Source organism: Monodon monoceros, unplaced genomic scaffold (assembly GCF_005190385.1).
Source record: "Monodon monoceros isolate NGI ecotype Baffin Bay Population unplaced genomic scaffold, NGI_Narwhal_1 Super_Scaffold_15, whole genome shotgun sequence".
NCBI classification, from domain to species: domain Eukaryota; kingdom Metazoa; phylum Chordata; class Mammalia; order Artiodactyla; family Monodontidae; genus Monodon; species Monodon monoceros.
In genome coordinates, this window is record NW_021703771.1 from 46,209,082 (window position 1) to 46,234,210 (window position 25,129).

Genomic DNA, 25,129 nt, shown 5'->3' on the forward strand with positions numbered 1-25,129 from the left:
CTTCACATTTAAAAATTTTTTTTCTCTAATTATGTAAACAGTCACAAAAGTTTACTCTTCGTATGTTCATGTGTAGAAAGCAGCATTACTTCTCCCAAGATAAAATGTGAACTTCTATTTTAAAAACAAGTTGGATAGAGGTAGAAAATATCATGTATTATTTTATGAACAGTATTTATCATTCAGAAATGTTTTCAGTGGGATTTTTTGTCTTGATAGGAGGAAGAAGAAAGGAAATCCTTATGGATCAGCTAAGGCTCAGAAAACAGGTTGGTTGAAAAAACTATCTAGTTTTATTCTATCCTTGAGGAAGGGACAGGATCTGCTGATGAAAAGCATGATTAGGCGCTTTTAATCAGCAGATCCTGATTAAAACCCACACTTATATGGTTTAAGAAATAAGATCTAATAGCTTTAAGTTAACAAATCTACCAGGAAGGAATATATCGTATCCTGTCTCTTAATCCAGAATCTTCATAGCCAGTTTATTTTTACTTTTGTTCAACATCATCCCATCATTTATCAAAATTAATTATTTCTTTTTGGCAACTGGAATTTACATCACCACGCTGCCTGTCACCAAGGAGAAGTTATAAAATCCCCATCTGTGAACTGGACATTGCCCGGCACTCCCAGCATCTTCAGGCCTCCACTGTATTTTTCACTCTGGGGAAGGACTAGGCAGGGCGGGTTTCAGAAAATCCTTAGGACACAGGATGCCAAGCAATGAGTCAGCTGCAGTCGAAAGAGAGGGCAGCAGGGCAGGACCCCCCTGAGAATCTCAAGGACCACCTGGGACTCCACCTCCCTAGGCTCTAAACAGCCAGCTGCATTGACCCCTCACGGTCACAAACACCATGTCAGTGCAGATTAGGGAAAACCATGCCCAGGTGGTCTAACCTAGGGATAATCTGGGCCCTGATGGGTACACAAATACGTTTTACCCACAGAGTAGAAAGCATGGTTGGGATGGTGTGTGCTGTTGTTGTGACCTCATCATGCTGTGTCCACCACACACACCTGGAGAGCTGTGGCTGTGCATCTGTCACAGTCAGCTGGCAAAAGGCAGCCTGACCTCTGACTTAACCTGGAACCTGTGGTGGAGTAAATGTGTTACACTTCTGAGAGATTAGTTTGTTTCATGTTATCTTTATTCCAGACTGTTGGAAGCAGATCAAATATCCCTTTGCCAGGCATCAGTCAGCTGAGTTTACCATCAGCTACGATAATGAAAAGGAGATGACACAAAAGTTGGATCTCATCACAAGTGATATGGCAGGTAGGTACCAAGTCTCCGTGACCAGGCTGTTAGCCAGGAGGTGCTGCTTATGGGAGAGGGGAGACCAGGAAGAGAAATAAGACCAAAATCTTTTGTTTAGATGGGGTCTAGTAAATCAGTAATGTGTGACATTTTCTCTCTGCTCTGCACAGAGTTACAAAGTGACAATGAAATATTTCCCAAAAGCCTCATTCAGCCAAGGCTCTTACACCTGCAGGGCCTCTAATGACACCCAGAGCAATGGTCCTGAAGTACCAATGAAATCTGGAAGCCCTTAACTAATCTGTTTTTGTTACTAAGGTTTTGATTAAGGCACTAGGAAAAAGGGACTAGAAAGATGAATTGAGCATAGCTCCTGCCCTTGACAAATTGGAGGTAGGAGATGAAGGAATCTGTTAGAATGGCCTCAAGGTCCCTGACAAGCCATTGTTGAGAGTCAAGCTTCTCAAACGATTTGTGAGGAAGGATCCAGTTTTTGCCTTTTATTTCTTTAATCCATCAAGGACTAAAATTTTTGTAAAATACAGTATAAATTAGTAAATGAAATGTTTAAAAAGACATAAAATACAAAGCTCTAATTTTCTAATTAGATTCAAGGGACATAAAATCACTCTCAAATTGCTGCAAGATCTGAACACTTTCTATCCATTTGTGCACTTGTCTCTTTCCAGATCTGTCACAAACAGTTCTCAGACAGGTAGGCATCCACAGACCACTGTGAGTAGCACTGCTCTAGCTTTTTGCTACTCAGAGTGTGTTCTGAGGACCGGCAGCACCATCTGGGAGCTTGCTAGAAATGTGGGCTTTTAGGCCATGCCCCAGGGCTACTGTTATATATGAAAGTCAGAAAGGTACCAATGGAAAGGCTGCTTGACCTGCTTCAGGGGCAAAGGGAGTAATTCTCCAATCAGAATCCGTCTTCTTGTTCCTTTCCTCGGACAGTTCAAGCTCTGCCTTGGGGGTGAGGCGAGGAGAGTGGAGAGCCCCTCTCCTTTCATTCTCCTTCAGCTTCTGGTCCAGCCTCTTCTCCTTCCTCGCTGCGTGGTCCTTCTGGGCACCTGAAACATGCAAGGCCCCACTCTTGCCTCCACTCATCTGCAGTCTCACCCACTACACTCCAGAGCTCCCGGCAGAGCCATTCCTTTCCCTTTTATCTGCTCTGCAGCTCACATCCAGACTTCCCTCCCGGTCCCCAGTAAGTCAGTAATTCTTGCCTGCTGGACATCATCTCCTGCAAGTGTCACCAGGTCCTCAGGGGATCCAAAATTGAACCCATCGTTCCTAAACCTTAACCTATGTGCTCTGTGCATTCCTTTTCTAAGTGGCTTCTGAATGGGCATCCCAGTTTTCAGGGCTTAATATCTGGGAGGTGTCCTCTTTGGTCATAACCTCCCTACATCATTGGTGACAAATTCCTCTGATACCTGTCCCCAAAGTGTGGCCTTTCCAGAGCTGCTGCCAGTCCCCTAATTTATGACTTATATGTCTCATTTCTCTGCTTTTTGGTTTTTTTAATCTTTCCCTCTTCAGTCTCCCTCCACGGTTACCTCTTCTGCCAGTCTCTAAATTTAGAATCTTTGTAGGTTTCTACAGCATTAAACCAAACTTCCTAGCAAGGCACTCAGTGCCCTCCATGATCTAGCACATGGATAACAGCTCACACTTGGGACACGCGTTCAAATTCTTGCCCCACTGGCTGCTACCTGTGTAATCTTGGAAAAATTAATCTCTCTCTGCTTCAGTTTTCCATTTGTAAAAGGGAATAATGGTCCCTACCTCATAGTACTTTTTTTTCCAGAGGATTTAACTAATTGATATCTTAATGTCATAGAATAGTGCCTGGCACCAAGTAAGGGCTCAATAAAGCTTTGAGCTTTATCCTTATCATTAGCCCCAAACCTATTACTTTGGTCTTCATATCCTATTAAATTCCTCCATGTCCCTCATGCTCTGGCCACATCACACTCTATGTTCATGGTTGTTTAACAGGTTGTCCAATCACTTTTCCCTTTCCTGACAGTGTTACCTCCACCTCCAAAATGTGGCCTTTCAGGAGTCAGCCTAAGAGCTCCCCGTGAAGTTGTTCCCTCCTACCCCTAGGTGTGGTTAGAGGTTAGCTCCGCCTCGCTAGGTTCCTCGGAGCCTTGAGGCTTCCTAAAGCACCTGTGTAGTTATGTAAACCCCTAAGTGTGGCGTCTGTGCCTTTTACATCTTAATCTTTCTCTTCCTGCCCGGTACAGGGCAGGCCCTCAGCAGAGCACTCCCTCTAGACAGCCGGTTTGTGGGTGTATGGGGGGGGGGGGCTGTGCACAAACGTCTGCCCTTTGGGTTTCAGATTACCAGCAGCCTCTCATGATTGGCACCGGAACGGTCACCAGGAAGGGCTCTACCTTCCGGCCGATGGACACCGAGGCCGATGAGGCGGGGCCGGACGCCGAGGCTAGCGGCCACTACGACTGCCCCCTCCCGGCCGGCCGCCACGAGTACGCCCTGCCCCTGACCAACCCCGAGCCCGAGTACGCCACGCCCATCGTGGAGCGGCACCTGGCCCGGGCTCACACCTTCTCGGCGCGGAGCGGCTACCGCGTGCCGGGGCCCGGGCCGGCGCACAAGCACTCCCTCTCTTCCGGCGCCTTCTCCCCGGCCGCCGGCTACCAGCTGCCGCCGAGCCCCGCGCCCGCGGACCCGGGCTACGACAAGCCCAAGGGCGGCGGCGGCTCAGCCGCGGCGCGCGCCGATCCCGCCTATCAAAAGCCACAGGTCAACCCCGCGACCAACGCTGCCTACTTGGCCCCCAGAGACTGCCTCAGACCCCTCAACCAGACGGCCATGACCGCCCTGCTGTGAACACACTGTGAATGAAAGCTGCTGTGGTACTGAGCGCCGGGGCTGTGCGCGCGCGAGAGACAGAGTGAGTGCGTGCGCGCGCGTGTATGGTTTAACAGGATCCTGCGGTGGAGTCGTAGAGGCACCCCCCCCCACTGTTTACAGAATTGTGCAGCTGGTTTTGTCCTGACCCTTAGAGCGAGCGTCTGTTGAGTTTTGTGGGGCTAGAAAAATGAAAGTTTTCAGATGGCATTTTTCATTTCTCTAACTGTGATACCGAGCTGCTTCGGTGTAAAATGTGCAATCTGTACAGAATTGTATTTAACAAGAATTAAAGTAACTTAAGTTTGCTTGCGCAGATTTTGGTTCTACATGGAGGTTATGTAGGAGAATGCAGCTGTTGCAAAAACGTATATAATAGTATGTTCACTTTTTAAAGGTATTTTATCTGATAGTGTGTTAGCAGCAGGTCTGTTTAAACTTAATCTTGTTGTTATTATGGCTCATTTCCTTTCCTTTGATATCGAGAACTAAAAGCATTGTTAACATTCTTCTCTTGGAAGGAATGAAATTACTTGAAGCAAGAAAAGCACACCAGGGTGGTTGTTTGTTTGCAATTATGACTGTAAATTAAAAAGAACAAACAAACAAAATACACCACCTCAGCAGCTGCCAGTTCCTTAGACTCCACTTCAGGTGGGGATGCTCAGCGCCTGTGAAGGTGTGCAAGGTGCAGGAGGTCTCTGGAGCCTGCAGAGGCCTCGCTGCCCGCAGCCTGTGCGAGCAGGCTCCTGAGCAGCTGGCCTTCACACTGCTTCTTGCTCACCTCAGGTCTGGCAGATACTTGCTTTCACATGCAAGTCTGCCTTTTCAAACTGTCTGCAAAGCCAAATGCTGAGACTTAACGGCAACCAAAACTGCTCTCTCAACAAACTGAATGAAGGTGGCACAGCAATTACGCTGTAAATTACTGTGTCAGATGCTTTTGTACCTCAAATTAAAAATATTGCTGAGGTCAGACACCCACACTTTTCATGACTTTCTTCAGAAACAGCACATTGTACTCTGAAACACAGAAAAGTTACTTGACGTGTTCTTACAAAAGCGACTGAGGCCAAATCTACATAGAGTTTTTCTACTGAGATGGTTGGAAACTGAACTAATTTTGTAAGAAAAAATTTCTCTCGAGTATGTGTCTGTAATTCCAGATTAGCCCAGACTTCAGCTGTACCTCATGTTCAGTGGTTTTTACCTGAGTTTGCTTTGTGAGTTCACGGTGGGGGGATTTAACCTCTTTTGCCAAAGAGGGAAGTGTATGTTTGTTTGTTTTAATAGAAAATGTGGACCAAAAAGATCCTTTCCCTAAAAATGTATTATAATCCTATTTGCATGACTGACTTTCTGTGAAACATAGATTTTAGAATACTGAGGTGCTGGAAGGTCACAGCAGACTATCTATGGTTATTGTGGAGGTTAAACCATTTACCTTGTGAGTTTACATGGTTTTCTACGAATACTAATTGCAATAAACTATGCCAAACCAACGTACGTACCCCAGTCTCTCACTGGTGTCCTGCTTGCTGGGCTACTGAAGGCACTTGAGGCTCAGCCTCCATAAAAGTGCAAGTGGTGCAGTGGAAGGAGCACATCTGGCTTCCTCTGGTTGGTCCTAAGTTGGAACTGGGGACAGAAATTATGGAAGCTGTCAGTTACTAATAAAATCTTAGCGATTTGGGGTCGATTGTTTCATGCATTTTAGTTTGGCTTCCTGGATTGTTACAAAAAGTAACAATCCAGTCTACAACTTGTAGACTTCCTACAAGTCTGACTTACAGCAGGCCACCGGGTTCTGGGCTGGTGACTATGGATGATGAGTTGGTTTCCCGTGCTTACTGCTGTGCACTGCCAGCCAGAGTTCCGTTTTTACTTATGGCCACGATCCATCTGTGTATTCAGTCGGTCATTACATAACCCTAAGCCTCAGTTTCCTCATGTGTAACAAGGATGTGAATGTGCCTTCCTCCAAGGCTTACAGATAAGAATTAATTGTGACAACATTTGGGCTGTACATATTTTTAACATTAAAATATTAGTCCATAAAAACAGACTTCTTTATAGTGGGCTGTGTCCATCTATCACATTTCTTCCCTGTATACATGATCTAATCATGACAGAAAGTGGGAGAACAGGACTTTGTTTTGGAACACCGCTTCCTCAGAATGGCCTACTGTGTAGCCTAGCATGGGCAGTGGAAAAGTCTGTCTGATACACCCAACACAGCCAAGCCTAAACTAGAGGATAAGAGCAGGAAAATACTGTTTTTCTTTTCCACTGTTTTGCAACATTAGCCCATAAGATAAGGCAATTGTCTGGTTTTTTTCTGTTACCAAATCCTATTGGGAGGCAAAGATTGCATTCTGTCACTTTTTACAATTATGGTGGAAACACATCTGCTCTGACAGACAAGACTATGCTGTCCACAGAGGCTGCTGAAACTGTGCTCTGGGTTCTCCTACTATGATTTACACTTGCACCAATATTTATAATCAGCCTAGAAAACCTCTGGAAAGGATGCTAGAGATTTTTCTGTGTTTATCTTACACTGCTTTAGATTCTTAGCAGAAACTAAAATCAAATTTATATTATATGCACAACTATAGACACCATGAATAGCCTTTCATAAAAACATCACCACAAGGCCTTTCATAAATACATACATCAGTTCAGCAATCCAAGTATAGCCACCAGCTTGGCCTCACTATTCTCAAAATGCTTCTCTTGCATTCATTCATGCACCAAATATTTATTAAGGTTCTGAGAGCAGTGCTCACCCTGTACTTACTTGTTAAGAGAGAGCACATGACTAGGCTCTTGCCAGGAATGGGGAGGAGCTGAGTCCCACTAATGAGAAGCTAGGGTTGAATACAGTCCAGCTAGCAGTCCCTCCCCAAAACACAGCCCATCCAGTCACCCAGTGCCCCTCTCAAAGCCACACTGCTGTGTTCATGGCCCACTACACATCTCTCATTCTCCCACTATGGGTCTCTCGCCCAGCCTCTCCCTATTCTGGGAATAAATTCCCCTACAGGCTTTAAAGATTTTTCACTCTGCTTTTTGGTATTCTGCAATTTTACCACTTTGTGTTGGGCTATAAATTCATTTGTATTCACTTGGGACTTGTGCTTCTAGAATCTTAGGATTCATCTTTATCAACTGTGAAAAGTCGCAGCCCCTTTTTTCCAATACTACTTGCCTCTTTGCTGTTTTCTTTATTCAGTCCTGGAATTCCTGTTGGATGCTCATTGGACCTTCTCATTCTATCCCCCATGTCTCTCATCCCTCTTACTTTCCATCTCATTATCGTTCTGTGCTGCATTCTAGGTGAATTCCTGAAAGACAACATGGCACAGTTGTCGAGTGCATGGTGGACAAGGCACCAGAACTTCTCTGCACCTGTTTCCTTGCTTGTTACCTGGGGGGAAAAAATACTCTCCCCCTACCTATGGCTGTTAGGAAGATTAAATGAAGCTTTCAGAGCACCATCTGGCCCACATGAAGCACTGTGTAAGATTACATATTACACTCCAGTTTACTAATTCTCAGTTCTGCTACCTGATCGGCTGTTTAATCATTGAGGTTTTAATGTCAATTATAAAAACATTTCTGGACGGTCTGCTGATTCTTTTTCAAGTCTTCCCTTTTCTACACTGTCTTGGTATTTTCTTTGGCTTTGATTCCTTTTAATCATTTGAAACCTATTAATTTTACATTCTCTTTGATTTTTCTGTTATCTTCATCTCATTTAGAGTAAAAGCCAAAGTCTGTGCAGTGATAAGGCTCTGTCAACACTGTCCAGTAAAACTTTTGCAAGAATGGAAATACTCCCTGAGCTGCTCAGTAGGGTAGCCACCAGCCACCTGTGTCTATGGAGCACTTGAAATGTGGCTGGAGTGACTGAAGAATACATTTTTAATTGTTGAATTTTCATTTATTTAAATGTAGATGGCCACGTGTGGCTACTGTGTTGGACAGGACAAATCTGTGATCTGCACCCCCCATCGTGCTGTCACCTCTCTGACCTCATCTCCCACTTCTCCCACCTTGTTTACCCCATGCCAGCCACGTGGGCCCTCTGGCTGTCACCTACACGTGCACTTGCTGTTCTCTTCCTGGGAAGCTCTTCCCCTGGATGGCTGCACGGCTTGTTCTTTTACCTCTGTCAAGTCTGTACTCCACTGAAACCTCCACAGCCTCTTCCTTCCTCTCCCTGGCAGGAAACTGCACACTTCTCCTCTAACACACTTTCTATCTCCTTTCCTACTTTACTTTTCTCCTTAATGTGTGTCGCTAATCCGGCACAGTTTTGTTTTCTTGCTTATTATCTGACTCTCCCACTAGACCGTATCCCATGAGGGGAATGACTTTTGTCTGTTTTGTTCCCTGCATACTCCCAGCACTTAGGACAGTGTTCAAGAAGTATCTGCTCAGTGAATGAACAAGCAGAAGTTCTTGAGGCTCTGTCCTGTTTGTTGTTTCTACCGACTCTTGTTTGTGATGGTTTGTGTCTTTGTGTGGTCTCAGACTTTTGATTGTGAGCCATCCCTCAGCAGGGCTTTTTCCTCCTTGTGAAAACTTCATGACAATGTCCTTTCTGAGGGGTTTCGAATTTGTATCTGTCAGGTACACCAGGCAGGTCTGCCAGATAAAATACAGGATACCCAGTTAAGTTTGGATTTCAGATAAAAAACAAATAATTCTTTAGTTCAAGTATGTTCTGTGCAATGGGACAGATTTATACTAAAAAAGTATTCATGTCCTTTAACTTTTATTTGCTAAATCTGGCAACCCTAATACCAGGAGTATCACCCATCCTGCACCGGTTTGTATTTTAACTTTTGGATTGGCGGTTCCTAGACTATACTGAAAGTTTAGACCCAAGCCTGTGTGCAGCACAGCCCCCTGGTTTTAATTCCTCAGGGGAGACTGCCCTTGTCACCCAGGGTCATTCATTCATCCTTTGTTCTCTTATTGGGCAGATTTTTTTAGGTTCACTCTTTCACTGTTCCTGCCACGCCTAACCCCAAATCTTGTTTCCTATCCCTTCCTGGAGGTTAAATACCCAGCATCTAAGGAAATGAAACCCTCCCCAACCCCAGGATGCCCAGAGCCTCAGCTCCAGTCAGTGCTTATCACTCTACTTGTCAGTTTCTTCTTTGATTCTGATACCTGGGTATTTCCCTTTATTTCTTAAGATTAGCTGGGCCTTTTAAAGAATTCTGATTTTATTTTACCCAGGAATTCATAGACAGTTTTTCTTATCTAGTCTGCCATCTTGGAATGATACCTCCCCAACAGACAGAAGATATCATATTTATTGCAAATATCACAGGCTTTAGAACCATATAGAACTCAGGTTTAACCTGGGATTTAATCTTTTTAAATACATGACTTCAGGCACATTATACTGGTGTTAAATTAGTTAAACAAGGAGGACATGAGACTGATGTGGCTCTAATGCCATGGCAGCCTAGGTAAGCAAACCAAAATCTAAGCCTGTAAATAACTCAAGGTTATGAAATGGAAAGCTAAGGACAACCAATCACAAATAGCGAACTAGTCTTTATGCTCTAGCCAATCAAATAATTTCCTTTCTTTGCTTCCATACTTTCCATACTTTCTCTAATAAGTCTTTCTTCTGGCTCCTTTGGTGAAGTGCTCCTAACTACTTCCAGCTTGTCTTTACCCAATTAGAATCCATAAATGCTCAAATAAACTCTTAAAAATTTTAATATGCCTCAGTGTATCTTTTTTTTTTTTTTAAGAAGATGTTGGGGTTAGGAGTTTTAGTAATTTATTTATTTTTGCTGTGTTGGGTCTTCATTTCTGTGCGAGAGCTTTCTCTAGTTGTGGCAAGCGGGGGCCACTCACCATCGCGGCCTCTGGTTGCAGAGCACAGGCTCTGGACGCACAGGCTCAGCAGCTGTGGCTCACGGGCTCAGTTGCTCCACGGCATGTGGGATCCTCCCAGACCAGGGCTTGAACCCGTGTTCCCTGCATTAGCTGGCAGACTCTCAACCACTGCGCCACCAGGGAAGCCCAACCTCAGTGTATCTTTTAACACTGGTGATTTCTAAACCCACTTCTTAATCCCTAAAGTGGAAAGGATTATAAAAGGGCTGTTGTGGGGGCTTCCCTGGTGGCGCAGTGGTTGAGAGTCCGCCTGCAGATGCAGGGGACACGGGTTCATGCCCCGGTCCCGGAGGATCCCACATGCTGCGAAGCAGCTGGCCCCGTGAGCCATGGCCGCTGAGCCTGCGTGTCCAGAGCCTGTGCTCCACAACGGGAGAGGCCACAGCAGTGAGAGGCCACGTACCGCAAAAAAAAAAAAAAAGGGGGGGGGGGCTGTTGTGAAGACTAATTATATCAGTGTTTTGCATAAACAGGTGATCAATAAATACTGCCTCCTTTTCTTTCTGCCCAATCTGAAGTCTAAATTGTCTTCCAACACCATTTCTTTTAGCCCTTTTCAAGTGGAGGCTGCCTTTTCTCTTCAACTATCCCACAATGCACACCTTCCTCCTGATTCCCACTTCCCCATCCACTCTCTCTTTCAGCCCCATGCAAAACTCTCTGCCTTTATGATACTCGTGCCGGCTAGCTCTACCACCTTTTCTTCTCCATGTGTCCCCTAATATCTTCCAAGCCATTTTCCCCATTGACTGAGGACTGTCACCTAGCTCAATTCTTCTCCGTTTTTCCTCTGTTAATCATATTGAACAGTTCAGTGTCCAACATGGTCACTTGTATGATTTTTTGACATTTACTCTAGAAACCTGCAGTCCACTTAAACCACCTCCACACACGTCCACACTTGTTATCAGCAAGAACTCCAGCTCTGAAATCTTAATAATTCTGTCTCTGCTCCAAACCTCCAATTCTTCTGATTCCTCACCTTTTATACTACTTATTCATTGATCTCATTAAGAGATTTAATTTAATTTCTTTAATGCCTAGATCCCGCCATTTTCCTCTGGCTGCTAAGCTTTTTCAGTTGCCTCTTCTTCCCCATCCATCACTTGAACTGTTTTGTCTGAGCATTTTCACTCTATAGTCTCTCCTGGACTGCCAAACCTGAGGCCCTGACAACGTAAGTGCCCTTCAGGAAACCATCTTCACATCTGCATCACTGCAGCAGAAAAACACTGTGTAACTATTCACACAGGGGCTCTTACCAACTCCCAGTTTCCAATTTACCTGGGGGCTCATTACTCCTCAACCCTTTCACTTACCTTGGATCCACTTCTTTTTCCATCTCTCTCAGCAGCTATTCCAAAGCAATGCCACTCTGCACAGTTTCCCTTTACTCTGAGATCTTGCCACCTCCTCCACCTAGGAAAGTCATTAAAATCAGATCCTACAACTACCTGTCCATCCCTCTTCCCACAAAAAGCTGTATCTACTCCAATCCTTCCCTCCTGTGTCGATGGAAAAGGTGTTTGAAACCTTCACCCACTGCCTCTCCCTCACCTCTGATTTCCCTCCAATTATTTCCATTTCCCTTATTTTCAACTTCTCCCTCTGAACTGGTATCTTCCTCTCGACCTATAAACTTGTTCAAATCTCACAAACGTAAAGAACTCTCCCTTAATATCCCAAGTCCTTCTAATTACCTGTCCTCTTTCTTCCAAGAGCGATCTAAGCCTAGAATTTTCATATGCTTTATCTCCCATTCTTTTTTCTAATGGAATTTTTATTTTCTATAATAACCCTTTCCATTTGTTCAAGCCTTCTTTTGCATCCTTTCAGGGCATTTTAAATGGTCTTCATATTACTAATACACATTTTTGGTTTAATTTATGCTTAGGTGTTTTTTGTTGTCATTGTAAATGATCCCACACCCCTCCTTTTATATATCAAGAACCACTATGGCCCTAGTGGAAAAAAGCATGAATTCTGGGACTAGCCTGCCTGGGTTCAAATTCTGCTCTAGTTGTGTGACCAAGAAAATGTTATTTTACCTCTCTATGACTCCATTTCCTTATTTCTAAATGAAGATCATAATAGTATATACCTCATGGGGTTATGGTGAACACTGCAAGAGTTAATACATGTAAAACCTTTAGAACAGTGCCTGACCCATGATAAGCACTATGTTGGCATTAGCAGTTACAGACATATATATTTGAATATATAATTAATTTTTTGTCCTGATTGTTTACACACTGCTCCTTTACTAAATTCCTTATTTCTAGTAGTTTTTAGTTGATTTAGTTTTTTGGGAATGTGATCATGATGTCTGCAAATAGTGCTGATGCAACCTCCTTTATAATACTTATATGTACATTTAATTCCTCCAGTGCCATATTAAATGCTTCTAGTATCTCCCTACTAAACATGATGCTGGCTTTGGGGCATAGATTATGTTGGGGTATATGTTATTAGATTATGTCCCTTTTCTCCCCTCACCAAGAATGGGTATTGAATTTGACCAATGCCTTTTCAGCATCTATGGAATTAGAAGCAAATGATTTTCTTCCCTAGGATCCCTCTCTAGACCCAGCCAAATGATTAATTATACCAATAGATGCCCTAACGTTAAACATTTGGTTATGGTGTAAGAGTCTATTAAAGTGCTGCTGAATTCACAGTGATAACATTTTATTTAGAATTTTTGCATTAATATTCTTTTTCAAGATACCCTTTCAATTTTTTCTTTGTGCCAATCCTCATCAGGTTTTTTTAGCTTGACAAAAACAATTTAGAAGTTTTCTCCTCTTCCTATGTTCTTCGCTTGCTAGGCATTAGAATTATCTGCCCTTTAAAGGTTTAGTAGTATTGCCCTATGAAAGTATATATTGGAGTAATTTGTCAGGGTTGGCAACAATCTGACAATTTTTTTTCTAGAGAAATCTGTTTAGATTTTAAAACTTCAGTTTGGGTAAATTGTATTCTCTTAGAAAAGTTTTCAAATTTATTCATATGGAATTGAACAAAACAGTCTTTCGTTATCCTTTTAGTTCCCTCTGCTTTTATGGCTATTTCTCCCGTATTTCCTATTTTGTGCATTTGCCTTTAGTACTCTCCTTTTTATGACTGGTATAGCCAACAGTTTGTCTTTTTCCCCTGAAAAATCAGTTTTTAATTTTTTTTTTTAGTTCTACTATTTTCCCACTTTCAGAAGCTGATAATCCACTTGTTACAGCCATAGGCAGAGGTAAAAATGCCCTTAATAATGGTGAGGATGACAATAGGAAGGCACCTAGTGACAATGACACTTCGCTGAATGTCACAAACATTGCTTACTAAAGAACTGGGGACCGTAGGCAGGCGCGCGCGTGCACACGCACACACACACACACACATTTGTGTGTGGGGGGAAGGGGAATGCTATAGTCTCAAGGATGGAGGACTCTACTTGTAACTTGAGAAGTTCTTGCATTCTAACAGTCACTCAACTACAAAGAAACTATTTCTACTGAAATCCAGATCCAGCTCAACCATGATTTTTAAAAATCAAAACAGTTGGACTTCCCTGGTGGCCAAGTGGTTAAGAATCCACCTGCCAATGCAGTGGACACGGGTTCCAGCCCTGGTCCAGGAAGATCCCACATACTGCGGAGCAACTAAGTCCGTGTGCCACAACTACTGAGCCTGCGCTCTAGAGCCGAAAGCCACAACTACTGAGCCCACATGCCACAACTACTGAAGCCTGCGCGCCTAGAGCCCATGCTCCACAACAAGAGAAGCCACCGCAATGAAAAGCCCGCGCACCACAACAAAGAGTAGCCCCTGCTGGCCACAACTAGAGAAAGCCCACGTGCAGCAATGAAGACCCAACGCAGCCAAAAAATAAATAAATTCATTAATTAAAAAAAAAATCAAAACAGAATCAATCCTAGGCTTCATCAAACCTTGCATTATTTAAGAAAACTAAAAATAATTATTGGGAGAGCAAGACTGAAAAACCAACAATTTCATCTGTATTTCCTTTTTCTCTCTTTGAATATGGCCTATTAAAGATGAACCAAGAGATGGATTTGAGTTCTGCCTCTGACACTTACTAGGTGTGTGACCCTGGAAAGTAATATCTTTCCTAGTCCTCAGTTTGTTCATCCTCATAATAAACAGCATTTTTTTGATAATCTTTATAAAGCCTTCCAGCTCTTAACAATAGGTGGCAGTAAAATATCACATATGGAATCTTCTGCCCCCTGCTGGCATTTTAGCAAATTGCAAATTTTACCTTTCCAAAGCATAGCGTCTAAGTTTTAGTTGTCTGTTTTATGTTTTGTGTATCTAATTTTCCTTCTTATAGTCCATTCATCTATCATCCCTAGCCTATCAAAGGCTAAAGCTTTCATTTATAACCAAATACCCTCTTTAACTTGAACTTTAAAACAATCTTGTTACTTTTGCTGTTTAAATCTTCCTTCTCTCCTAGTTTCTTTGAAAGTTTTCTTGCAATCTCCACTATTGTGAGGGACTTTTATAATTTTTTTATGGTTCTATTTTTACCTTATAACTTTTGAGGCTAGTTAAAATTGGCATATACAAGATTAGCATTATTTTCACATTGGAATGTGAAGGTAGCAGGACACAAAATTAATATACAGAAATCTGTTGTATTTCTTTACACTAACAATGAAATATCAGAAAGAGGAAGTAAAAAAAAAATCCCATTTAAAATCACATCAAAAAACCCAAAAAACCCAAAACCTAGGAATAAATTTAACCAAGCAGGTGAAAGACCTATAAGCAGAAAACTATAAAACATTGATAAAGGAAATTGAAGATGATTCAAAGAAATGGGAAGATATCCCATGCCCTTGATTGGAATAATTAATATTGCTAAAATGGCTATACTATCCAAAGCAATCTACAGATTTATTTTTTTATACAGCAGGTTCTTATTAGTCATCAATTTTATACACATCAGTGTATACATGTCAATCCCAATTGCCCAATTCATCACACCACCATCCCCACCCGCCCACCGCTTTCCCTCCTTGATGTCCATACGTTTGTTCTCTACATCTGTGTCTCTATTTCTGCCCTGCAAACCAGTTCATCTGTACCATTTTTCTAGATTCCACATATATGCGTTAACATACGATATTTATCTCTTTCTGACTGACTTCACTCTGTATGACAGGCTCTATCTAGGTCCATCCATGTCTCTACAAATTACCCAATATCATTTCTTTTTATGGCTGAGTAATATTCCATTGTATATATGTACCACATCTTCTCTATCCATTTGTCTGTCGATGGGCATTTAGGATGCTTCCAGGACCTGGCTACAGTGCTGCAATGAACAATGGGGTGCATGTGTCTTTTTGAATTATGGTTTTCTCTGTGTATATGCCCAGTAGTGGGATTGCTGGATCATATGGTAATTCTATTTTTAGTTTCTTAAGGAACCTCCATACTCTTCTCCATAGTGGCTGTATCAATTTACATTCCCACCAACAGTGCAAGAGGGCTCCCTTTTCTCCACACCCTCTGCAGCATTTGTTGTTTGTAGATTTTCTGATGATGACTATTCTAACCGGTGTGAAGTGATACCTCATTGAAGTTTTGATTTGCATTTCTCTAATAATTAGTGATGTTGAGCAGCTTTTCATGTGCACCTTGGCCATTTGTATGTCTTCTATGGAGAAATGTCTATTTAGGTCTTCTGCCCACTTTTTGATTGGGTTGTTTTTTTTTTAATATTGAGCTGCATGAGCTGTTTTAATATTTTGGAGATTACTCCTTTGCTGATTCGCTTGCAAATATTTTCTCCCATTCTGAGGGTTGTCTTTTTGTCTTGTTTATAGTTTCCTTTGCTGGGCAAAAGCTTTTAAGTTTCATTAGGTCCCATTTGTTTATTTTTGTTTTTATTTCCATTACACTAGGAGGTTGGTTAAAAAAGATCTTGCTGTGATTTATGTCAAAGAGTGTTCCTCCTATGTTTTCCACTAAGAGTTTTATAGTGTCTGGTCTTACATTTAGGTCTTTAATCCATTTTGAGTTTATTTTTCTGTATGATGTTAGGGAGTGTTCTAATTTCATTCTTTTACATGTAGCTGTCCAGTTTTCCCAGCACCACTTATTGAAGAGACTGTCTTTGCTCCATTGTATATCCTTCCTTTGTCATTAGTTGACCATAGATGTGTGGCTTTACCTCTGGGCTTTCTATCCTGTTCCACTGATCTATAGTTCTGTTTTTGTGCCAGTACCATACAGTTTTGATTACTGTAGCTTTGTAGTATTAGTCTGGAGTCAGGGAGCCTGATTCCTCTAGCTCCGATTTTTTCCCTCAAGATTGCTTTGGCTATTTGGGGTCTTTTGTGTTTCCATACAAATGTTAAGATTTTTTGTTCTGGTTCTGTGAAAAATGCCATTGGTAATTTGATAGGGATTGCACTGATCTCTGGACTGCATTGGGTAGTATATTCATTTTCACAATACTGATTCTTCCAATCCAAGAACATGGTATATCTCTCCATCTGTTTGTGTCATCTTTGATCTCTTTCATCAGTGTTGTATAGTTTTCTGAGTACATGTCTTTTACCTCCTTAGGTAGGTTTATTCCTAGGTATTTCATTCTTTTTGTTGCAATGGTAAATGGGATTGTTTCCTTAATTTCTCTTTCTGATCTTTTGTTGTTAGTGTATAGGAATGCAAGAGATTTCTGTGCATTAATTTTGTATCCTGCAACTTTACCAAATTCACTGATCTAGTAGTTTTCTGGTGGCATCTTTAGGATTCTCTATGTATAGTATCATGTCATCTGCAAACAGTGACAGGTTTACTTCTTCTTTTCCAATTTGTATTCCTTTTATTTCTTTTTCTTCTCTGATTGTTGTGGCTAGGACTTCCAAAACTACGTTGAATAACAGTGGCAAGAGTGGACATCCTTGTCTTGTTCCTGATCTTAGTGGAAATGGTTTCAGTTTTTCACCATTGAGAATGATGTTTGCTGTGGGTTTGTCATATACAGCCTTTATTAGGCTGAGGTAGGTTCCCTCTATACCCACTTTCTGGAGAGTTTTTATCATAAATGGGTGTTGAATTTTGTCAAAAGCTTTTTCTGCATCTATTGAGATTATATGGGTTTTATTCTTCAATTTGTTAATATGGTGTATCACACTGATTGATTTGTGTATATTGAAGAATCCTCGCATCCCTGGGATAAATCTCACTTGATCATGGTGTATGATCCTTTTAATGTGTTGTTGGATTCTGTTTGCTAGTATTTTGTTCAGGACTTTTGCATCTATATTCATCAGTGATATTGGTCTGTAATTTTCTTTTTTTGTAGTATCTTTGTCTGGTTTTGGTATCAGGGTGATGGTGGCCTCATAGAATGAGTTTGGGAGCGTTCCTTCCCTTGCCATTTTTGGGAAGAGTTTGAGAAGGATGGGTGTTAGCTCTTCTCTAAATGTTTGATAGAATTTACCTGTGAAGCCATCTGGTCCTGGACTTTTGTTTGTTGGAAGATTTTTAATCACAGTTTCAATTTCATTACTTGTGATGATGGGTCTGTTCATATTTTCTATTTCTTTGTGGTTCAGTCTTGGAAGGTTATACCTTTCTAAAATTTGTCCATTTCTTCCAGGTTGTCCATTTTATTGGGATACAGTTGCTTGTAGTAGTCTTGTGATGCTTTGTATTTCTGTGGTGTCCACTGTAACTTCTCCTTTTTCATCTTTAATTTTATTGATTTGAGTCCTCTCCCTCTTTTTCTTGACGAGTCTGGCTAAAGGTTTATCAATTTTGTTTATCTTCTCAAAGAACCAACTTTTAGTCTTATTGATCTTTGCTATTGTTTTATTTGTTTCTATTTCGTTTATTTCTGCTCTGACTTTTATGATTTCTTTCCTTCTACTAACTTTCAGTTTTGTTTGTTCTTCTTTATCTAGTTCCTTTAGGTGTAAGGTTAGATTGTTTGAGATTTTTCTTGTTTCTTGAGGTAGCATTGTATTGCTATAAACTTCTCTCTTAGAACTGCTATTGCTGCACCCCATAGGTTTTGGATTGTCGTGTTTTTGTTGTCATTTGTCTCTAGGTATTTTGTGATTTCCTCTTTGATTTCTTCAGTGATCTCTTGGTTATTTAGTAATGTATTGTTTAGCCTGCATGTGTTTGTATTTTTTCCCCATAATTTATTTCTAATCTTATAGTGTTTGGTTGGAAAACACGCTTAATATGATTTCAATTTCCTTAAATTTACCAAGGCTTGATTTGTGACCCAAGATGTGATCTATCCTGGAGAATGTTCCATGTGCACTTGAGAGAAAGTGTAATCTGCTATTTTCAGATGGAATGTCCTATAAATATCAATTAAATCTATCTGGTCTATTGTGTCATTTAAAGCTTGTGTTTCCTTATTAATTTTCTGTCTGGATGATCTGTCCATTGATGTAAGTGAGGTGTTAAAGTCCCCCACTATTATTGTGTTACAGCCAATTTCCTCTTTTATAGCTGTTAGCATTTGCCTTAGGTGCTCCTATGTTGGGTGCATATATAATTGTTATATCTCCTTCTTGGATTGATCCCTTGATCATCATGTAGTGTCTTTCCTTGTTTCTTGTAACATTCTTTACTTTAAAGTCTATTTTATCTGATATGAGTAGTGCTACTCCAGCTTTCTTCTGATTTCCATTTGCATGGAATATCTTTTTCCATCCCCTCACTTTCAGTCTGTATGTGTCCCTAGGTCTGAAGTGGGTCTCTTGTAGACAGCATATATATGGGTCTTGTTTTTGTATCCATTCAGTGAGCCTGTGTCTTTTGGTTGGAGCATTTAGTCCATTCACATTTAAGGTAATTATCAATATGTATGTTCCTATTACTATTTTCTGAATTGTTTTGGGTTTGTTTTCGTAGGTCCTTTTCTTCTCTTGTGTTTCCCACTTAGAGAAGTTCCTTTAGCATTTGTTGTAGAGCTGGTTTGGTGGTGCTGAATTCTCTTAGCTTTTGCTTGTCAGTAAAGCTTTTGATTTCTCCACTGAGTCTGAATGAGATCCTTGCCGGGTAGAGTAATCTTGGTTGTAGTTTCTTTCCTTTTATCACTTTAAATATATCATGCCACTCACTTCTGGCTTGTAGAGTTTCTGCTGAGAAATCAGCTGTTAACGTTATGGGAGTTCCCTTGTATGTTATTTGTCGTTTTTCCCTCGCTGCTTTCAATAATTTGTCTTTGTCTTTAATTTTTGTCAATTTGATTACTATGTGTCTTGGTGTGTTTCTCTTTGGGTTTATTGTGCCTTGGACTCTCTGTGCTTCCTGGACTTGGGTGGCTACTTCCTCTCCCATGTTAGGGAAGATTTCGACTATAATCTCTTCCAATATTTTCTCAGGTCTTTCTCTCTCTCTTCTCCTTCTGGGACCCCTATAATGCGAACCTTGGTGTGTTTAATGTTGTCCCAGAGGTCTCTTAGGCTGTCTTCATTTCTTTTCATTCTTTTTTCTTTATTTCGTCCCGTGGCAGTGAATTTCACCAATCTGTCTTCCAGGTCACTTATCCGTTCTTCTGCCTCAGTTATTCTGCTATTGATTCCTTCTAGTACAGTTTTCATTTCAGTTATTGTACTGTTCATCTCTGTTTGTTTGTTCTTTAATTCTTCTAGGTCTTTGTTAAACATTTCTTGCATCTTCTCGATCTTTGCCTCCTTTCTTTTTCTTTGGTCTTGGATCATCTTCACTATCATTATTCTGAATTCTTTTTCTGGGAGGTTGCCTATCTCCACTTCATTTAGTTGTTTTTCTGAGGTTTTAATCTTGTTCCTTCATCTGGTACGTAGTCCTCTGCCTTTTCATTTTGTCTGTCTTTCTGTGAATGTGGTTTTCGTTCCACAGGCTGCAGGACTGTAGTTCTTCTTGCTTCTGCTGTCTGCCCTCTGGTGGATGAGGCTATCTAAGAGGCTTGTGCCAGCTTCCTGATGGGAGGGACTCATGGTGGGTAGACCTGGGTGTTGCTCTGCTGGGCAGATCTCAGTAAAACTTTAATATGCTTGTCTGCTGATGGGGGGGGCTGCGTTCCTTCCCTGTTCGTTGTTTGGCCGACTCCGGGAGGGCTCACGCCAAGGAGTACTTCCCAGAACTTCTGCTGCCAGTGTCCTTGTCCTCGCAGTGAGCCAGAGCTGCCCCCCGCCTCTGCAAGAGACCCTCCAACACCAACAGGCAGGCCTGGCTCAGTCTCCTATGGGGTCAGTGCTCCTTCCCCCTCGGTCCCGATGTGCACACTACCCTGTGTGTGCCCTTCAAGAGTGGAGTCTCTGTTTCTCCCAGTCGTGTCAAAGTCCTGCAATCAAATTCCGTGTGCCTTCAAAGTCTGATTCTCTGGAAATTCCTCCTCCCATTGTCAGACACCCAGGTTGGGAAGCCTGACATGGGGCTCAGAACCTTACTCCAGTGGGTGGACCTCTGTGGTATAATTGTTCTCCAGTTTGTGAGTCATGGGATTTGATTTTATTGTGATTGCGCCCCTCCTACTGTCTCATTGTGGCTTTTCCTTTGTCTTTGGATGTGGGGTATCCTTGCTGAGTTCCAGTGTCTTCCTGATGATGATTGTTCAGCAGTTAGTTGTGATTCTGGTGCTCTTGCAAGAGGGAGTCAATCTACAGATTTAATGCAATCTCTATCAAAATACCCATGACATTTCTCAAAGAACTGGAATAAATAATACTAAAATTTATACGGAACCACAAAAGACCCAGAAATGTCAAAACAACTGTGGGGAAAAAGAACAAGGCTGGACGCATAATCATTCCAGACTTCAGACAATACTACAAAGGTACAGTAATCAAAACAGCGTGGTGTTGGTACAAAAACAGACATATAGCTCAACGGAAAAGAACGCAGAGCCCAGAAATAAACCCACACACCTGTGGTCAATTGATCTACGACAAAGGAGGCAAGAATATACAATGAAGAAAAGACAGTCTCTTCAACAAGTGGTGCTAGGAAAGCTGGATAGCTACATGTAAATCAGTGAAATTAGAACCTCTCATCACACCACATGCAAAACTAAACTCAAAATGGTTTATCATGACACCATAAAACTCCTAGAAGAGAATACAGACAAAACATTCTCGGACATAAATCGTAGCTGTATTTTCTTAGATCAGTTTCCCAAGGCAAAAGAAATAAAAGCAAAAATAAACAAATTGGACCTAATCAAACTTAAAAGCTTTTGCACAGCAAACGAAACCACTAACAAAAGAAAAAGACAACATATGGAATGGGAGATAATATTTGCAAACAATATGACTGACATTAGTATCCAAAATATATACAAACAGCTCATACAACTCAATATCAAAAAAACGAACAACCCAATCAAAAAATGCACAGAAGTAAGTAGACATTGCTCCAAAGAAGATACAGACAGTTCCCCAAAGAAGACATTCAGATGGCCAACAGGCACAGGAAAAGATGCTCAACTTTGCTAATTATTAGAGAAATGCAAATTAAAACCACAATGAGGTATCACTTCACACCAGTCGGAATGGATGTCATCAAAAAGTGTACAAATGATAAATGCTGGAGGGCGTGGAAAAAGGAAACTCTCCTACACTCTTGGTAGAAATGTAAATTGGTGCAGCCACTATGGAAAACTGTATGGAGGTTCCTTAAAAAACTAAAAGTAGAGCTACCATATGATCCAGCAATCCCACTCCTGGGCATGTACCCAAAAAAGATGAAAACTCTAATCTGAAAAGATACATGCACCCCAATGTTCATAGCGTCATTATTTACAATAGCCAAGACATGGAAACAACCCAAGGCCCATCAACAGACGACTGGTTTAAGAAGATGTGGTATATGTCTACAATGGAATACTACCCAGCCATAAAAAAGAATGAAATATTGCTATTTGCAACAACATGAAACAACCTAGGGAATATTATATTAAGGGAAGTCAGACATAGAAAGATAAATATTATATGATATCACTTAAATATGAAATCTAAAAAATAATACAAATGAATCTATCTACAAAACAGAAACAGACTCAAAGACACAGAAAACAAACTTATGGTAATCAAAGGGGAAAGGAGGGGGGAGGGATAAATTAGAAGTATGGAATTAACAGATACAAGTTACTATACATAAAACAGATAAACAACAAGGACTTATTGTATAGCAGAGGGAACTATATTCAATATCTTGTAACAACCTGTAATAGGAAATAATCTGAAGAAAAAATATAACTGAATCACTTGTTGTACATCTGAAACTAAAACAATATTGTAAACCTACTATACTTTAATTAAAAAAAAATATATATATATATATAAGTAGCTTTCTCCATGCCTGATAATGCTTTCTTTTCCCTTGAAGTCTATTCTCTCTGATATGAATATTAACTATCTCAGCTTGCCTTTGGAGAATATATGCCTAGTGTATCTTCATCTTTTCACTTTCAAACTTTCTGTATCCTTAGGTATGTTCCTCATAAAGAACTTTTTGCTGGCTTTTTTTCCAATTTGAATCCTTTCTTTCAACTGGAGAGTTTAGCCCTTTATCAAGCACTGTCAAAAATCTAATCCCAGTAGCACTTCCTTGGCTTCTGCCAGGATACGCTAGCCAAATCTTACCTTTTTTGATGTGTGGTCTTTCTTCTCCCTTACCAGGCCCAGCACATCTGCAGCCAGGATTTGCTAGGATTTAACCCTAGTTATACGCCTAGGAGCAAAGAAAGAGGAGAGGGGCAGTTACTGTCTTGGGCTGCGGGGGAGAGGGGGGAAAGGGTGGGAGGAGGAGGGGTGGATATCAGCCTCTGCAGCATCTTCCAGCATAAGCAGAGGTGACTTATTAGGGAAGGCTGGGCTGCTTCTGCAAGACTATAGGATGCAGTAGGGACTGCAGAGTCAACATCTTCAGGGGCATCCATCCAGGTGTCCCCATGGCATGTTTCAAGGTTCTAGGTTTTCCCTACCAAAACCTTGAATTTCACAAAATATAATGTGGCTAAACATTTAAGTCAAGTCTCTGAAGCTTTGTGATTGTAACAATTAGATGCTCAGCCTGAATCTTGGCTGTTTCAATCCTTCCATTGCAGGAGAAAAGGCCTCCTTATGAGCTCCTCAGAGGTCCTTTAGCTCTCACATTTCAGTATTAACAGCTTGATAACATCCCTCAGTCTCTCATTATCCTTCTATAGGTCATCAATACAACCAAGCAGTAACCAGCCAATTCTGTTTTTGTAGACACTGTCCTTTCTGTATTTATCAAACGCCTGCCTCATTGAACTTCTAGAGAATTCCTCTCCATGGGGATATTTGCCTAAGTTACCACCTGTTTCTGGGGTCTCTAAGACCACCCCCAGGTTGAGCGACTTGCTAGAAGGGCCCACAGGACTAACCATAGACCTATACTCACAACTGTGATTTACTACAGAGAAAGAACACCAAGCAAGATCAGCAAAGGGAAAAGGCACATGAACAAAGTCCAGATGAAATGAGCACGAGCTCCAAGAGTCTTTTCCCAATGGAGTCACACAGGATGAGCTTAATTCCTCCAGCAATGATGTATAATATGTATAAAGGACTGTCCACCAGGAAGCTGGCCTGAGCCTGGGCATAGGAGTCCAGGGTTTTTATTGTGCCCAGTCAAGTAGGCACTCTTTGCCTAGCATGTACCAAATTCATGAGTCCCAGAAGGAAAGCAGGTGTTCAACATAAACCCTATTGTCTGTACAAACATTTCAGGCACAGTAAACCACTCTTATCAATTAGGGAATGGGGGGGACACCCGTGAGATCCAAACTGCTGGACAGTAGCCACAGGTGAACCTCAGAAGCAGGCCTTTCTAAGGATAACAGGTTCAAGCCTGCTTTGGTAACTCTTTTCTGCACACCATCTGTGAAATATCTAGTAACTGAGCCATAACCTTGTGCCAGGGCCTATATGTACACCACTCACCGGCCAGGATGTCATCCTCTTCATCCTTTGGGAGGGAGATGAACCAGCTCCTAATCTCCTATTAACCTGTTTTCTCAGATCTCACTCCTGGTCCACTTGTGTTAGTCTGGGTCCTCCAAGAAGCAGACACCAAGACCAAGAAGGGATCAGCTATAGAACAGACTTACTAGGGGCAGTGCTGGTGAGGAAAAGCAGGGTGGGAGCTGGGGTTGGTGGGAGGCTGGGAGGCAACCAGCCCCTGATGCAGGCATGACCCCAGGTAAATGAAAGAAGGAAGGTTGGGTGAAAGTGACTTAGAGACTATAACGCAATCCTAAAGGAGTCTGGCAAGACCGTCAGGTAGTCTTCAAGCCAAAGTGAAGGAGTCAACTCTCTGCCATGCTCAGTCCCTGGTTGGCAGCAGCATGAGGCAGAGCCTATGCATTAATGTGGGGATGACCAGAGTGCAGAGGCTGGAGGGCCTTCAGTCCCTTATGTTCCTTCCTGCTGGAGAGCTGAGGGGTGCATTCTCCTGGCTGCCACGACCATGACTGTAGCTCTCAAAATACACCTGAAAAAGATTTGTGATCAAAACAGATGTTTAGCACCAACAGCACATGGTAATTTGCAATAATACCTTTCAGCTAAAAATTTTTTTAAAAGATTATAAAACCCCTTTAATAAAATAATCTTTTTAATTTAATAAAAAGAACAATATCCTATGTGGGTGAATTCTGGGGAAAAGACTTTTCCAAATTGCTTGGTGAATTGGAAGCTGACACACAGTGTATTGTATTAGGACTAAATCAAAGTTACTCAATGACAAAAAAATAAATACTTCTAAATGTTCATAACTCAAGTAATTTTCTGAAATATGGTTTACATTAATTAATACTTAGAGTAAAATACCATTTGTGAGTTTTTCCTCCTGATTGACCTCAGATACCCTTGATAAAGAAAAAGCATTCCTACACATTCTACACCTAGTTCTTAGGTTGACTATAAATGACCACACGTACAACTTCTGAGGCAAACAAACTGAACAATGTTTATAGATATTTCTAAAATTATTTTGTATACAATTTGTGAACTTCTAAATCATGTATGCTTAGATGATAAAATGGATAAA

At 41.4% G+C, this 25,129-nt stretch overlaps 1 protein-coding gene and 1 long non-coding RNA gene across 5 annotated transcripts in view; one reads left to right on the forward strand and one right to left on the reverse strand.

Moving 5' to 3' along the window:
• Positions 1-25,129, forward strand: part of DCBLD1 (discoidin, CUB and LCCL domain containing 1) — a 96,913-nt gene that overhangs the window by 63,112 nt on the left and 8,672 nt on the right. The window contains exons 13-15 of one of the 3 annotated variants that reach the window (XM_029223661.1): positions 220-269; positions 1,160-1,279; positions 3,615-5,667. In XM_029223661.1, the coding sequence (XP_029079494.1) occupies positions 220-269; positions 1,160-1,279; positions 3,615-4,126 (682 nt within the window). In that variant the 3' untranslated portion in view covers positions 4,127-5,667. Of the gene's footprint in view, positions 1-219; positions 270-1,159; positions 1,397-3,614; positions 5,668-25,129 lie in introns of those variants that run through there. The other 2 variants (XM_029223660.1, XM_029223662.1) reach the window with 2 other exon arrangements.
• Positions 7,024-24,623, reverse strand: LOC114895968. 2 transcript variants are annotated; one of them, XR_003793688.1, is made up of 4 exons: positions 24,022-24,623; positions 22,696-22,783; positions 11,395-11,494; positions 7,024-7,494 (listed from the first exon to the last, which is right to left on the reverse strand). It is a non-coding gene; the product is annotated as an uncharacterized LOC114895968 (long non-coding RNA). The 2 variants fall into 2 exon arrangements; XR_003793687.1 differs by lacking the exon at positions 7,024-7,494 and having other exon boundaries at positions 10,507-11,494.